The 11,334-nt window shown below is 56.2% G+C and overlaps 1 protein-coding gene across 4 annotated transcripts in view; it reads right to left on the bottom strand.

The window, feature by feature from the left end:
* The window catches only part of Col27a1 (collagen type XXVII alpha 1 chain), a 118,522-nt gene that overhangs the window by 43,336 nt on the left and 63,852 nt on the right, over positions 1 to 11,334 (bottom strand). For all 4 annotated transcript variants that reach the window (XR_783328.3, XR_783327.3, XM_010639422.3 and 1 more), the window contains exons 17-24: positions 8,860 to 8,913; positions 7,708 to 7,761; positions 7,050 to 7,103; positions 4,266 to 4,319; positions 4,105 to 4,158; positions 3,049 to 3,093; positions 1,974 to 2,027; positions 550 to 594 (exon numbers count right to left, since the gene is read on the bottom strand). Coding sequence is in view for 2 of the 4 variants with exons in the window: in XM_010639422.3 (XP_010637724.1) it covers positions 550 to 594; positions 1,974 to 2,027; positions 3,049 to 3,093; positions 4,105 to 4,158; positions 4,266 to 4,319; positions 7,050 to 7,103; positions 7,708 to 7,761; positions 8,860 to 8,913 (414 nt within the window). In the remaining 2 variants the exon portion in view is untranslated. The remainder of the gene's footprint in view (positions 1 to 549; positions 595 to 1,973; positions 2,028 to 3,048; positions 3,094 to 4,104; positions 4,159 to 4,265; positions 4,320 to 7,049; positions 7,104 to 7,707; positions 7,762 to 8,859; positions 8,914 to 11,334) is intronic.

The following is an 11,334-nucleotide window of genomic DNA, read 5'->3' as shown; positions in this document are numbered from 1 at the left end:
TTTTTTTTTTTTTTTTTGGTACCAGGGATTGAACTCGGGTCCTTGTGTTTGCAAGGCAGGCCACCGAACCACTCAGCTAAATCCCCGGCCCAAGCCTCATTCTTAATGACTAGTTTCAACGACCTCTCTTCTGCAGGCTTGGGCCTCAGTTCCCAGCCAGCCCAGCCACTGGCTTGAATTTCATCTTCTCTATAATTTAGGGATCCCGGGACCAACCGCCCCTGGCAGGCTGTTGCCCTCCTCTGGCTGAGCAGCCTGACCTGTGGGTTTAACTCCAGCTCTGGGACCCAAGTCACAAAACTTCTTCGGGCAAATGCAGCAAAGCCATATGCAGAGAGTTGGCCACATGATGGTCTTCCCATGCAGAGAGAGACCTCCCCTATCTGAGAGTCACCACCTGCATAGACAGAAGAGGGAGAGACCCTGCCTGGTGTGGGTGCTGTTGTGAGAATTAAATGAAGTGGTGCTGGTGGGGTCCTTGGCAAAGGCCTCAGCACAGGTAAGCTCTCCACAAAGGCAGCCAACATCCCGAGACCTCGGCTCACTTACCTGTTCACCCATGGGCCCCGGCCGTCCAGGATCCCCCGGCTCCCCCTGCAAAGAAATGACAAGGAGGATGCATGTGGATGGGAGATGGAGGCCGGGCCCCTGGCGAGCTCTCCAGGCTTTCATTGCCCTTGGTGGCGATGGACCAGCAGCCTGGCCCTTAGCACTCTGATATGGGCATCTCATTCCAGTCCTTCAGCCACACATGGCATTTTGTGGAGATGCAAACTAGAGACCAGAGAGGTGGAGAAACGCTGAGGTCACACAGCCAGCGAGGAGGGCTGGGACAGGAACCTGACAGAAACCTGAGTTGAGCTCCGCCTCTGCAGGAGAGCAGGAAATTGAGGGGATATAGGGAACCTTGGCCCCCGCGGCTCATGGGTGACCTGGGTGGTGAGTCCGCTCTGTGCTTTGGGAGCCCCACCCACCGGCCTCCCTGGCCATTTTCTGCTCCCAGACACAGAAGCTTTGGCCCACTGGGCTCAGATGGCTCCCACCCCATAGGTGGCCACCGCTGCTCTGATGTCCACAGCACGAGCTGGAGAGGCGAGTGGGCCCGTGGGAAAAGTCCGCCCAGACTGTGTCACCCTCCACCACAGAAACCCAACTGGTATCTGAGGGACAGTGGTGAGACCGCAGAGGGTAGAACACAGGCTCCAGCAGGCCAGAAACTTGGCTGGGAGATGGATATGGCTGACGCACCCCGGGGGAGCCTCAACCCCCCTTTGGTTCCTCCCCCAGACCTCATGTTGTCGAAAACCAGAAGGGCCAGGGCAGATCTGGGGGTTACGGGTTACCCAGGTGCCCGCACGCTGCCCCAGCCTCCTACAGCATGGCCCCTCTGCAAACCTGGCCCAGTAAATTGTTTTCTAGCGCAGGCAAACCCATCCAACCCTTCCTGTATCACCCCTTCCCACAGGGCTCTGTGGGGCCCCTCGGGAGAGGCTGCCCACACACTGACACGCATTGTTAGTCCACCCTGGGCCAGTTCTTGGTACCTTTTTTTAAAAATCCTGTTAACAAAATTAATACATATTTATTATATATGAAGAGGAAAATACAGAGGCCCAGCAAAGAAAATGGAAATCTATTACCCTACACTAAGAGAAGACCTCTGTCATACCAGCTTCCCAGCCCCTCCTCTGTGGGTGAAGGGAAGGTACTGTTTGTACAAAACACTTGCTTAACCCCCATTTATAACCTGCTCCCCATCTTATAAATTACATCACAGCACCATCTTGGGTGGCTGCATGTTAACCCACTACTGGAAAAATCCCCCTCTGTTGAACATGGAGGTTATGCTTTTTGACGAATGGGGACCATATTTTCCTCCCTTTTCACAGTCAGCTATGAGATTTGGGGCTTGTTCTGGGGCTTTCATATATTGGACCCCTGCCCACCTTCACCAGAATTGCTAGGTACCTTACCTTCGAGCCATCCGGGCCGCACCTTCCAGAAAATCCCTTCCTTCCAGGCAGACCCTGTAACAGAGAGAGGTGAGTGAAAGACTAGGCCTGCGGAGCCTGGGGACCTGGTACAGGGTCGCTGTGGACTGGGGTGGGCCACCGTGCCTGGAAAGCCAGCTGTGCCTCAGGATGGTCTCCAGCTGTGTGGCCTCAGGGAAGCCCGCCGGCTCCCAGGCTGGTCTCTGCCTGCACTGGGAAGAAGGGAAGGGGCCGGCAGGGCATCAGGCAGCAGTAGCTTCTGCCAGTGGGCCTGAGAGGGTGGCGGGGGCCCTCGCAGACGGGTCAGGAGGTCAGAACTACGGGCATCCTGATGCCAAGATGCCATGTTTCTTCACAGGCTGTGGCATCGTCAACACACTGAACCCAGAAGCATAGCCGAGGCTCCCGCTGACTTCAATGAAGCCAGACATTAGGGAGATTTGCAAAATGGCACAAGGCTGCCACACAGTTGAGGTGCTTCGGAAAAAACAGTGGTTTTTAGTTTTACAAAAAGTGTATGTTGTGTATGTGAAACTAATTTATTACTAATTTTCAATGAATTAATAAATACATCTCAAGTGTTTTAATGACTAATACTATTACCCGTAACCAACAGGAACAAAAGCTTCTGGGACCTCTGTCCTTCTAAAGAGTGTGAAGAGGCCCTGACACTGAGACCTACAGTGGCTGATGGGCTGTGCAGTCGCTGGGGTGCGGGGACGGGGACAGGTGACATCCCGGAAGCTGAGGTTCCGGCTAGGGCACCCCGCTTCCCAACTAGGAGATGCAGCATCAGACAGTCCACTCCTCCACCCTCATTGCTCCTCTCTGATGAATCTATGAAAAGCGGGGCCCCAGCACACTGCACCGGGCACCCCGCAGCTGGTAAGGGCAGTTCCCAGGGCCTCCTGTCTCTCTCCTCTGGGGTCCTCCTTCTGCCTGGCCCAAGGCCCCCTCTGCTGCTGCTGCTCCCTAGAGCACGGGCCATATGTTGCCCAGCCTGTGCGTGGCTGGTGCAGCTCCAACAAACCCCACCTCCTCAGCTGGTGCCACTCACCTCCACGCCAGGGGCCCCTGGTGGCCCCATGGGTCCCTCGTCTCCCTGGAGTCAGGACACACAAGAGAGGAAAAAAAGGAGTACATTAATGTGGTGAGGCTCTCAAGAACCAGAGGAGCACAGGGGTGCACGGAGGAACCCTCCTGGACATAGAGAAAGTACGCCTAGCTCAATGGCCTGCCGTGCCTCAGTTTCCCCAGTAGAGAGATCATCCACAAGCACAATAACAGGCTTCATTTGTGTCTCTGGAGGACAGCAATGACACCTCCCCAGCTGGCACTCAGGACGCCAGGCCAGGCCTGACCAAGGGGCCCCTCCACACTGCTCCCTCCCACAGCTCCTCTCTCTGCTTCCAGGAAAGCAGCCCCGTGTGGTGGCCACAGAGGCAGAGCTGGGACCCTGCCAGCCCCAAGCAGGGACCTGGGCCAGGCAGATGCCTGCCTGTAGTCTTGAAGGGAGAGCCAGGATGTGTCACAGGTGGGCGGGGCCGGCCAGGGCCTCTCCCAAGGGAATGGCTGGGGCCCATAAGTCCTTCCTCACACCCCTTACTGAGAGAAAGAGAATAAGCAAGTTCCACTTTCTACCTGCAAGATTCATGTCATTCTCTGGGGGGCCCAGCAGGTGGCTCTCAGGAGGTAGACAGTGCCATTGTGGGATCTGTGGCATCAGTAGACCTGGGTTCGAATCAGGATCTAGCCTGCTACTGCTCATAGGGCCTGACAGAGCCCTCCACCTCTCTGAGTCTCAAAGGTCCCACCTGTAAGATGGAGCTGACAATTCCCACCCTCTCATATCAGTGTCCCCCTACATGGGGCTGCTGTGAGCATGAACAGGGGTGGCCATTCCAGGAAAGAAATCGCAGTGTGGAGGACACAGAAGAGGGTGAGCTGTCCTGCCAGGCCAGGCCACAGAAGGTCCCTGAGGGCTCCCAGGGGATGGGCTATCAACGACGTTGCTGAGGAGTTTGGGTCACCCTTGCTGTGTCCTGCCGAGGGGTCTCGGGTCCCCTACCCCGGACAGGGGTAGTATAGGAGGGACAGGGCCCGATGGTCTCACCTCAGGCCCCAGCTGCCCACGGGGTCCTGGCAGGCCTCGAGCTCCAGGCTTACCCTGAGAGGAGGGGACAAAAGGAGTCTCAAAGGCAGTCCTCCTTCCCCACACAGTCCCATGAGCCAGGCCTCCATGGTTTCCATGCAGCCGACTGGGCAGGGACTCACCTTCATGCCTTCTGGGCCATTGTCTCCTGGGGGGCCAATGTCTCCTGGAAATCCCTGTGGGAAGCAGAGAGTGGATCACCCCCAGATGGAAGGAAAGGGTATGCATTTGTGCCACCCCATCCTGCTGCTGGCTGTGGCCGTGCAAGTGGGTCCTCCACTCAGTCCCAAAGCAGGGATCGAGGGCCTGCCTGGCCTCTTGCACAGTGGCTGAGAAATATGCAGGAAGGAGCAGAAAGCTCCCTGAACCAGAGTTTCCCATGCAGCCCCCAGGACAGAGCCGTGGGTGTCAGAGACGTCACTCCAGAGCTGGCCATCCTGCCCGCCACAAGCACAGCAGTAGCCATCCTGCTCAGCGTGACTTTCTAGGTTTGCCACGACATAGAAAGGGATCAGAAGCCAAAATCCTCAACACGTCCTGGCCTGCAACTTCCGGCCCTGGTCAGGGTCACCTCCCTATCCCCTCAACGTCCTGACTCAGGGTCCCACAGGCCGGGGCTCCCACTGCCTCACAGTGGTCTCTGCACAACCTGGAGGGCAGTTATTCTATTCCCCAAGACTTGCCCTTCTCTACTCCTTCCACAGTGATGGATCAGGGGACCAGGACCCTTCTGCCTGCCTTCTCCAATATGCCACTTTCTACTGTTGGTGACCACCAGCTCATCATGCATCTCTGGGCATGAGCCAGTATGAGAACATCCCCTTCCTTATTTTAATCTGACCTAGAACATCATTAACTTTTAGGGAAGCCTCACTACCTCAGTAAGCTAGAAGACCAAAGCCGTCTGCTAGCTAGAAACCAAAGCCTTTTTAAAAAATGAGTCTCTGTAACCAAAATCTCCCTCTATTTTGCCTTCCAAAGTAAGGTTTTTTTTCTTCTTCTTCTCCCTCTTTTAACCATTTAGTAACTCCCATAAAATCCTGGTTCAAATATCCTCTCAAGCTTCTCACTGGCAAAAGTGAGAGCAGTCCTGAATTTGGAGCCAACGTGCAAAAGCCCAAGCCTGTCTTTCTCTTCGAAATGAGAAGATCACAAGCCTGTCCTGTCACCTTCCCACCGTGTGTTCCGGGGCAAGCCCTTAGCTTCTTAGGTCTCAGCTTCCTCATCTGTAACCTGGTGATCAGAGCACGTACCTTGCAGGGTTTAAATGAATATCTCAAGCAACACAGCCTGGCTTCCAGCACTAAGTGCTCAATTAAAATCTGCATCCACAAGGATTTGGGGTGCACTGGGAAACTAAGTCTGCTTAGGGTGGCTTCGCTCCAGGGAGAATGGGGCATCTGGGTGCCGATCAGATCTTGGTGCTGACTCACATCTGGCCAGGGGTGAGCGAGGGAGGCAATTTCCCTGGGCGCTGGAAATAGAAACCCTTCCCCTGTCTCAGGGACACAGGAGTGGGGCAGGCAAAGCAAGGACCCCTTGTAGCCTCGGCACCTCCTGGTGATGCAGCAGGCCAATCAAAGCAGAGCTGGAGGACGAGAGAGGCAGAGCCTGATGGGTCCAGGGAGGCTGGAGAGCCCGCCACATAGCAGTGACCTCGGTGGTCAATTCCCTGCTTGGGGCCTTGGTTTGCTCGTGGGTACCTGAGGCAGTGGCCTCCCTCCTGTAATGGGGCAGGTGCAGAGAGTGGTCATCCCTGAGTTTCCCGGGCCTCGGACACCAAGAGGAACCGGGTGAATTGGGGGGAGTGTATGTTCCGCCCTCCCTGGCCAGACTGCTGGGAAGCACGACTCAGAGTAAGTCTTTTTCCAGTGACCGGCGCAGCCAAATGAGGCCAGCTTGTTTGTCTAAAGATAGGGCTGCATCGTGGCCAAAGTCAACACCGTGGAAACTCAGACTGTGGCTTTCAGGAAACATTTCCTCATCCACGGGGGTGCAGAGGGTGAGCTTCGGAAGGGGCTGCAGAACCCAGGGTCAGCCTCTTGCCCTGGCTGTAGGGACCATGGGATAAGAGAGGCTGGGAGGCCAGGGAGTCTTGAGGGGCAGGGGGCTCTGGTTGGGGTTGGCCTGGGCATCCCAGCCCCTGAGAGGGACAACAGTCCTGGTTCCAGAAGGGTGCAGGTGGAAGTGAGTGATAATTAGGGTTCAGCCCCCACATCGTGCTAATTACCACCTGAATCTGCAACTCTCAGGCTTTCTCCAAACTTCCTGAGTGTGGGTGTTGACTGCCAAATCTACCCACCCAGCCTTCATCATTCCTTGTTCTCCACTCAAATCCCAGAACTGAGCATTGGCCTTTTTATTTTTTTCTTGGTGGTACTGGGCATCGAACCTAGGGCCTTCCTGCAGAGCTACAGCTACAGCCACCCCGCCACACAACTTTATAAAGGCTGGGCTCAAATTTGTGACCCTCCTGCTTCGGCCTCCCAGAGTGCTGGGATTAGACGTATGCCTCCATGCCTGGCTCCGAGCATTTCCTTCTGGCTCCCTCCTTACACGTGGGAGTGTGGATCCCTGAGCCCTACTGTGGCTGCTGAGCCGCTCCTAAGAGGGACCGCGCAGCAGGGCCCAGGCCTTTCCTGATGGTTCTACCTGAACCAAGTGCCAGGGTGATCTGCCAAGCCGGAGAGGCAGCTTTCTCTCCCTATTTCTTCCAGAGCCCCTGGGGAGGATGGGAGGAGCCGACGTGAAGGAGGGAATAATCTAGGCACTTCCTCTCAGCCACATCCCCCCTCTGCTGTGCGACTTCAAGCAAGTCCCTCCCTGCCTTGGGCCTCAGTTTCCTGAGGACAGCACCCACCCAGTCCCAGCTGCATGCAGCCGGACCCAGAGATGGGGTCACATACCTCGGGTCCAGGAGGCCCAGGAAACCCAAGAGAGCCTTTGTCTCCAACTCTGCCCTGCGGAAGAGAAGAGATCGCAGGGAGGCAGGCGTAAGCAAGGGTCCACCTGTCACCCACGCCCTTCCCATGGGGGTCGGAAAGTTCTGGAGTCTGTGGATGAACTCTGCCTGGACAGCCAGAGGGAGCTGGGATTAAAATGCCACCTCCTGTGCTTACAAACAGCAAAGGGACTCTGGGAAAACCACTCTCCAAACCCACTTCCTCACTATACAACGGGAGCAATAGTAATTCCCTCATTTCCGGGCGTGTAGGCAGCTCTGAGTCTCAGGCGCCGGAAGTCAGTAAGTGACCCCCACTGCAGGGAAGTGACTCGTTCACAGGCATCAGGAGCCCAGTCCCCATCAACTAGCAGTGAGCCAGCTTGTCTACACTGTGGGGTGACTACTGCCCCTGGGCTTCAGTGCCTTCATCCAAAAAATGGGTAAACTTCAGCCCTACTCCTGCTGTGCTCCTCAGACCCTAGGCCTGCGGGAGATGGACTGCAGTTGGTCCTGGATGTGAGGGCCTCCCCAGCTACCTTCCATGACCATTTGGATAGTCACGGGCCTCACTTCCTCAAGGTTGACACCCAGGTGTGGGGTGCTGGAGATCAGGTACTCACAGTGGGCCCTGGCTTCCCCCGTGTGCCTGGGACACCTGGCAACCCCTGGCTCCCCTGGAAAAGACACAGAGCAGGTGGGGTTAGCGCAGGGCAGGAGGGCAGAGGGAAAAGCTGTGTGGGCCTTCTGCCTTTGAGAAGGACCAGGCCCAGTCCCTCCCCTGCAGGCTCAGGCTTGCTCACACCTGCTCACACCCAAGGATGGGCCCAGGGTGTCAAAGGGAATGGGGACCTGGGATGAGCGGTCCCTGCTACTCCCTTATGCTGGAACCTCTTAGACCACAGGAGAAGCAGAAGGTCTGTGGTGTCAAAGCCCAGACACACCAAAGGCCGGGTCAGGATGGGCCAGCAAGGCGGGAGGAGGGAGAGGAAGAGCGGGCCAGCATCTGGGCCTGATGAGCTGGCTGCTAGGAGAGGTCCAGATGTAGCCACATGGCGCAGGACACAGAAAGAAAAGAGTCTCAGCAGGCCACATATGGCCTCCGGAAGTCAGGGCCACCCTGGGTCATCTGTCAGTAAGGCCAGTTACCTACTCTCCCTCCCTCTCTCCCTCTCACTTATCCTAATATTCATGGAGACGTGCAGGATACTGATCAGAACTCTGGAAAGCCATCTAGAGCCATGTCCTCACCATGGCAGGAGGCGGAGCACAAGCTCCCCAAACCAGGGGAGATCAATGGTACCACACTGAGGGACAAGTACTGTCCAGGGCATCTGAGAGGGAAATGGCCACTCTTTGAAGAGGTAGGAAAAATGGCCTCTGAGCAGGGTGATGCAGAGAGGATGGGGAGAGGGTTTTCCAGGTGGGTAGGAGTGTGTGTAGAGAGCCTGGGGCACTGTGGGGTTGGAACACAGCTCCATGAGGGGCAGGGGCAGTAGGTCAGAAGGCCCTTCAGACTGGGTAGTGAGCCAGAGGAGTAGGGAGCCAGATGTGCGAGTACTGGTCAGACTGTACCCTCAGAAGAACAATCTCGGGGCACCGAGGAAGGCAGAGTGAGGGAGAAGAGGCTGGAGCCTTCGAGGCCAGTGTAAAATCCAAGGAAGAGATAACAATGGGATTGGAGGATAGAAAAGACAGAACTGTCTGAAAAGGAGCCAACTCACGGGAGGGAAGGGAACCAGGACCAGAAAAGCAGGGAGCATCTGCACAGTTACCTTGTCTCCTTGGAAGCCGGGATCTCCTGACACACCTGGGACCCCCTGCTCGCCCTGAGTACACAGCAGCAGAGAAGATGGTGAGAGACATGACGGAGCCTAAGGCCTCTCCCACCTCCAAGCCCACGGTGAGGGACAGCCTCACCCACTGTTCCCAGGCAGGACCCGGCTAGCAGCAAACTGATGAGCGTCAAGGACCGGCCACCTGGTGGGGAAAGCTGCCCGGGGACTGGACAGCTGCCCTAGGTACAGCCCGTCTGCCTGCAGTTGCTGGGAGGTCTGGAAAAGCCAGCTATCGGGCTGGGCGGAGACCAACTGTCCCTGGAGCCTTCACAGCTCTCCAGGCACCAACACTGCCAGCAGGGCCAGCGTAGCCTGGGCAGGCCAGCTGTGCAGTCACCGAGTGCCTGCGCGGTGTGAGTTCCTCACCACCCGGCTCTGGGCTGCCTTTAATCTGAGCCCTTGGCTTGATAAGACTATGTGTAAACAAGAACCCTGGTCCTGACTTAGGCCTGGGTGTTTCTCTCCTAAGACAATGTATTACCCAGGCTTGGGGACACTCACTCTGGCCAGGGAGGTCTCCTCTACTCCCTCCCAGCTACAGGGAGAGCTCCTTTCTCTGAGGGCGGGGACCCTTCCCACAGGCCCTCTCCACACCAGGCATCACAACAGCCCGAGGGCCCCAGGACTGAGAAAACCATCCAGCCCTGGGGCCAGGAGGAAAAGAGGGGAATCTTAGAAAACCCACATTGTCCAGCTACGGCTCTGACCCAGCAGAAGAATTTCCTTGGCAGAACTAAAAAAAAAAAATTATTTTAAACTTTGGTTTTTCCAATTTGGAAAATCCTGTACAGTATCCTGGAGTTTGGAGAACCAAGGAACTTTTTCTTTTTTTTTTTTTTTAAATATCCAAAGGAGGGGAAGAGAGTAAAGTTTTTTTAGAAAACAGGAGGAAAGTTTAAAAGGCACCTAGGAACACAGGATAATGAACTTGGAAAGAGCTGGACCAGAGCAGGAGCTATGGATCCAGAAGGCACTTCCTCACTGGGAGCCAAGCGGTAGTAAGTGGGCCGAGGCCAGGCGGGGTCATGGAAAATCTGGGACTCCAGCAGGGCAGGCTGTTCGCATCCGCAGAAGGAAGGGACAGCTCTGTCATCCCAGGGGAGGCCCATGGGACGGGTCTGTGTGGGCGGCCAATCAGAACACAAGATTAAGACCCTTCTGGCCACTGGGACAGAAAAGAGATTTCCGTGTCTCTCCTTCCCTCAAAGATGTATTTGGTTTTCCTGAAAACTGTGTACAAAAATAATTTCCTCCCCTCCAACCCCTATCTCCCCTCAGCCAGCACTTAACATCTCTAGCGTCTTAGAAGCCCCACCAGCAGCCAATTCTGGGAAACACCAGTATTTCCATGTTCGGAGGCCCTGGTTGCCGGAGGCCATCTCCGACCAGGGGGTTGTGTCAAGCTCGCCGCCTGCACTCTCGTTTCCCCCTTGACCACGACTTTCCACAACACCCAAATCTTGGACCTCAGGGTAAACAAGCAGGCATGGGGGTCCCCTTGGCAAACAGAAGCAACTTCTTCTGGAGAGGGGCTTAGCAGGCAGCAAAGCAGAGCTGGGTGAAGCTGGAGCAGGAGGCAGACGGGCTGCCTGGGCGCCACAGGAAGAGATGACAAGCATGGGCGAGCATCGCACCATGGCTGCCCCTGGCTGGGCTGCACTAAACAAACTGGGCATCCATGCTTACGCAGAAATTCTGACGGGCTAAGAGTGTGAGACCTGGGCTGGCTTCCCTGAGGAAGCACAGAGTTGCTTTGACAAATTCTTCCGCTCTTCTCTTTGGGTCTCAGTTTCCCCAGCTGCAATGCACAGGCCCTGGAGGAAGTGACCTCCCAGAGTCTCATCCGCTTAGACCTTCTGTCCTCCATTTGCTGGGTGGCAGATGTCCCTGGAGCCAGGTGTCTGGGCTGGAATCCTGACCCTCTACGTATCAGGGCAGGCCCTTCAGCTCACGGGGGTGCAGGATGTGCGGACTGACCCACAGGCAGTGACACTGGTGCAGGGGACACTGCACCTGCTCGAAGGGAAGGGTGCAGAGCCCTCTAGACAGGAGCTCAGACCAGTGGGGATTCTCAGAATGCTGCTCAAGCCCACTCATGCCCCCTTTGGGCTTCCCGGTTTGTCCAGAGTCTGAGAGGGGGTCAGGAAGCTGATCACAAGAAATGCTACTCCTCTCTCTTTCCTTCTGATGCTACAGACCCAGGCCAGGTGCTGACCCTCTGGCCCCCAGGGCCCATCTCCCTGCTCCAGCTCTAGCTTGGCACAGGGTGACGTTGGTGAGAAATTAAGGAGTACAAAAAGACACGGCAGGGTGCCCCCCCCCAGCAGCTAGAGAAGCAAGTCAGGGCTCAGAGGCCCGCCTGGGATCCCTGTATTTCAGACCACAGCTCTCTGGGACCGGGCTCCCAGCTCC

The sequence above is a fragment of the Fukomys damarensis genome, unplaced genomic scaffold (assembly GCF_012274545.1).
Source record: "Fukomys damarensis isolate Sample0158 unplaced genomic scaffold, DMR_v1.0_HiC HiC_scaffold_36, whole genome shotgun sequence".
Taxonomy (NCBI): domain Eukaryota; kingdom Metazoa; phylum Chordata; class Mammalia; order Rodentia; family Bathyergidae; genus Fukomys; species Fukomys damarensis.
This window is presented reverse-complemented; position numbering and strand designations above follow the sequence as displayed.